The 4626-nt window shown below is 30.7% G+C and overlaps 1 protein-coding gene across 1 annotated transcript; it reads right to left on the bottom strand.

Moving 5' to 3' along the window:
- Positions 1-339: 339 nt before the first annotated feature.
- LOC106664440 (protein scarlet-like) lies at positions 340-4145 on the bottom strand. The gene is made up of 15 exons (XM_014390143.2): positions 3971-4145; positions 3439-3554; positions 3333-3381; positions 3225-3274; positions 3040-3173; positions 2775-2927; positions 2479-2720; positions 2243-2417; positions 1745-1776; positions 1575-1680; positions 1276-1500; positions 1081-1213; positions 917-1022; positions 670-770; positions 340-601 (listed from the first exon to the last, which is right to left on the bottom strand). The coding sequence occupies exons 2-15, from the start codon at positions 3548-3550 to the stop codon at positions 420-422; spliced, it is 1800 nt and encodes a 599-aa protein (XP_014245629.1). The 5' UTR covers positions 3551-3554; positions 3971-4145; the 3' UTR covers positions 340-419.
- Positions 4146-4626: the final 481 nt, after the last annotated feature.

Genomic DNA, 4626 nt, shown 5'->3' with positions numbered 1-4626 from the left:
ATCCTGTAAACGTAAACAGAATATTTTATATAGATTTTTTTTAATGAAAACTTAAAATCCTGCATTATTTTCCGGACAACCCAATATTTCAATAATAATAATCTAAAGGGACAACTACAAACTAAAATTTAAAGCAAAGAAAAATCCTAACAGGCCAAGATAATTTTTTTTTTGTTATTGCAAGAGTTGCAAATTAAAAAACAACCTAAACTAGTTTCCAGGGAATAATAAAAAGAAAATAAGAAAAGAATATTTCAATAAAATTGCATTTATTATAAAATAGTAAATTTATTTCTTAGAAGTTAAATATAATAATAAAGAAATAAATTTACACACCAATAATAATAAAACCAATAAAATTACCCTCTCAAGATTATATTTATAAATGTGCGTTGAAGAACAACATTTCATCCGAAATGTCAGTACAACGCTTGTTTTTTGCATCTCCTCATAAGAAAAATGAACCCAAGGGTATGCATAAGGAGAAAAATTAATAAAAGACAGCCTAGATCGAATAACAGATTGTTCGGATGGTAGCCGTATGAATAGAGAACGTTGTCGCCACTGTTGATGCAAGGGATGTCCTTGTTTTCGGAACACGCTTGAAAAAAAAAAATGATGAAAAAAATCTCATTTGTTTTAATGGAGAATACAATCAAAAACACTTACGTATCTCCTTCAGGTCTTTCCACTGCAAAATGGATATAGCCTCGAGTCCATAGTAGAATCTTGACACATACTTGACCCAAGCAAAATAAACTGGCACAGTGCTAAAATTAATTTAGCTAGATTATTAAAATACTCTAATAAGAAAAACGCAACAAAGGAATAAATTGTAGAAAATGTAAACCTAAAAAATCAATAAGATACTTTTTCTTTTTTAATGTTTTTAAGTTGAAAATGGAAATTCTTTCACCTCAACTGAAGGAAAATTCCAGAAAATGTGTAAGACACTAAGTCCAATGGTATTGCGAGCATACTGGCCGATGGTAGATTTTCAAAAGCTGCAGAAAGGCAACAACCTAAAGGGAAAGGATATAAATTTTTTTTTAACTTTTATTATTACAAATTACGAATTACCATAGGCTGAAGACACTATAGCACTTATAACGACAGGGAGGCAGAACCAAAAGAAGCCATGATTCATTTCAACACCTGTCACTAAATAAATGACAGCAGAAAACAAAATCGCTTCTATCGCAACTTTGGGTAACTTAAATTATCAAGACATTCATTTACTCTCCTTTAAAATTTATACATTTGTAAATTGCCTACCAGAGTTAGCACTTTGGAGAAATAATATGGTGCGGGCCTGTAAACTCCATTACTTATTTCACGCAGTAGCACAGGTATTTCTTGGGGAAACGTGTAAAGTACAGCGTACGCCTGAGTGTACATCGTTTCTGTTATAATGGTGTAATTGAGGCCTTGGATGCTCTGTATGCCTTCCTGGTTCACTTTGGTCCCAATGTATGGAATCGCAATTATTAAAGCAGTGATCTGTGTTGATACAAGCAATGTGAGCATAAACAATTTAAAGACTAACTAAATATAAAATTTTCTGTATTTCCCACTATGTATATACAAGCTTTGAAAAAAATCATTTGAGAGCTTCTGATCAGGTCCAGTGCAGATCGCCATATGAGCCATTTGAGTTGTGTTTTCTGTGATGGAGGCTGACTAAAAGATGCAAAGTGAAAGTTGAACTGTCAATAATACGATGAGCTCAAATATTTAAACTTACACGGAATAAAATTTTAAAAACTTTTCATCCATCTACAAAAAAAAAATTATTTTGTTTGCATCAAAATTAAAACAACAGAAAACAAACAAGGAATGGAGGAAATTGAATGATTGGACAAATAGGATGAGAATTTGCAACACTTCCTTGAGTCTTAAACCAAATTCTTTTCAGTTACATCCTGAAGAAAAAAGAAGAAAGAGAATTTTTTAGGAATTGGAAAAATTAAACTGTCTACTCATTTATTGCTATTATTTTTCGTAATTTGTGTATAATAATTCAATAATTGATCATAACTGTTTACACCAAAAATAATGCATTATTATACCACAGCCATGATGTCATATTGTAAAAGTTTCATTTTGAATGTTTATTAAAGTGTATCTTAAAAGTATTTTTTAGACGTGCTAATTCTTTTCTAAGGACTTAATTTTTGTGGAAGAAAATGTGCTGAATGAAAGTCTGAATCATGTGAATAACAAGTTAAAATATAAAATTTACCCCATACGCTAACTGGCATTTATCCATTGTCATTTTCACGCTTTCTATTTCCTTCTGAAGTGCTAAACTGTTTGGTGATTTCGTGAATTTTTCCGTCAGCTTGTCAGGGATTGCCGATAACTGGTTGACAACAAATTCAGCGGTGTTATAAGACAATGGGCAGACCAATCCCAACCTTTGGGGCACAAAAAAAAATGTTTAAATGGTTTATTAATTTAACTAACATTTAATTTTACTCAGAAAAGAATTTTTTGGCCGCTGAAACGTCGCCAAAATAAGCCAGCTTGCCGCCAGAGACAAGAAGCGATACAGTGTCAAACATCTCAAAGATACCAGAAGCAGGCTGGTGAACAGAACAGATAATGATTTTGTTGTCGCTAGCAAGTTGGCGCAGCAGGGCGATCACTGTCAATGCTGTATAGCTGTCTAGACCGGAAGTCGGCTCATCACATATGAGCACCGGTGGGTCAGTCAAGAGCTATAAGCAAATGTCTAAATTTTATAGAAATAATTAATCCTAAGTACGATATACCTCCACAGCCAGACTGACTCTCTTGGTTTCTCCTCCAGACAACTTAGAAAGAGTGGTAGAACTACACTTGCTAAGTCCTAAATTTTGTGTTATCGAATTTATTATTTTGCTTTGCTGGTTTTTGGTTACCCTTCTGTCCATTTTAAGGGTTGCCTAAAAATATTAATAAATTAGCAGAATAAACAAAAAAATTTCTAAATTGCATTTCAGTGAAATATTTTAAAAAAATGACTCAACCTTACAATAAAATATCAATAGAGTTTACCATAAAATTCATATGTTCTCTCACTGTCAACGAATCAATTGTGAGATTATGCTGGGGAACAAAACCACATATTTTCTGCATCAACTTTTTATCGACGGTATATCCATTGATATGAATTTCACCATGCAATATCCCTTTAAAACAAAAAGTCATTTTATATCGTTTCTTAATTATTTAGTATTTACCTGTGTTGCGTTGACCAATGGCTGCAAGCAGGGTCGTCTTCCCTGCACCGCTAATTTAAAAAAAATTTATGTTTCGATGTATTCAAAAATTTGAAAACCTGACTTTACCTTGGACCAATTATTGCACAGAGGTTTCCCGATCGTACAACTCCGCTTACTGCAAATTTCAAAAATTCGATTGACTTTGTAATGAGTGTAGACAAGACAATTTTACCATTATGAAGAACTTTCAACCTTTGCAGTCTCGTCCTTCGGAACAAACTCTTCTTTTTGATGTTTACATAAACATTGATGTTCTGCCAACATAAGGCCAATGAGTCATCCATTATTCTGTTAAAAATAAATAAACAATTGTAATTAAATTTATTTGATAAATTCAAATTTTACAATATCTGTAGAATTTTTTCCCTACTCAGTCATAAAACTAACATACATCCAAACAGTTAAAAATAAAATAAATATATATATAATTATTATTAAAAGGGATGATAATTGTATGAGTAATAAGAAAAAGTTATAAGTTAATTTAAAAAATGTTAAATTTTATCATGGTCCATATATAGAAATTAGAAAGGCTGAAATATAAGAAAATTTTATAAAACATTCTAATGAAAATCAGCATTTTTCATAATGAACCTTTTTTTAAACTAAATCTTTATTTGATGTTATAATTTCAAAATTTAATATTTTTCTAATTCTAAAATAAATCTTAATTTAATTATTATTTTTTCCAAATGAAAACTTACGAAGGAGCCTGCTTAGGATGGTGTCCAGTCCCAACTTTAGGGCTGAATGTGGTCAGTGTTATGTAATAACTTCCCTGACTTATCCTATTTCCATTGGGCAGGTATAAGTACACCTTTCCATCCCAGCAAAATAATATTTGTTATGTAATGTATTGGGAACTATAGTGGAAACAAGGACTTCCACATTTTTTTTCATTTTTTTTTTTTTTAATTTAATAAAGCTTCCTACATAAACACGGATAGGATATAATCACAGACTCGAACCGATTGACTGATTTAAAAGTCTAAAACCTAGCAATCCTGTAACTAGAATTAGAAAACATTACATCAAATGCATTTGTATTTGTATAAAGAAATGAAAAAGTAAAAATTACCCTTGTAAAATGCAAAATGTTCACATCTCATTCAGTAAATATTCTATTTCTAAGATTTAACATTACAAAATCCATTTGAAATTGTCTTCCTACAAAATCAGTAAATACAATAAAAATCTAAACTTTAAAAAGTGATGCACATACAAATGACAAAAAAAAGACAAATATTTCGCACATCCAATAGGAGTTTTAGCAAATTCTATATAGCATTCAAATTTTTATTAACCTTGATCAATGATCACATTGTACAAAATCAAAATAATAAATAAATAACTGATTAAT

The sequence above is a fragment of the Cimex lectularius genome, unplaced genomic scaffold, assembly GCF_000648675.2.
Source record: "Cimex lectularius strain Harlan isolate CLEC.00 unplaced genomic scaffold, Clec_2.1 scaffold112, whole genome shotgun sequence".
Taxonomy (NCBI): Eukaryota; Metazoa; Arthropoda; class Insecta; order Hemiptera; family Cimicidae; genus Cimex; species Cimex lectularius.
This window is presented reverse-complemented; position numbering and strand designations above follow the sequence as displayed.

Excerpts from the sequence above, each read along its gene's own strand:
- LOC106664440 (XM_014390143.2), bottom strand. The coding sequence starts at position 3,550 with ATGGATGACTCATTGGCCTTATGTTGGCAGAACATCAATGTTTATGTA. Across the intron at positions 3,382-3,438 it reads GTTGAAAGTTCTTCATAATG|TAAGCGGAGTTGTACGATCG; the intron begins GTAAAATTGTCT and ends TGAAATTTGCAG. Across the intron at positions 1,023-1,080 it reads TATAGTGTCTTCAGCCTATG|GTTGTTGCCTTTCTGCAGCT; the intron begins GTAATTCGTAAT and ends CTTTCCCTTTAG.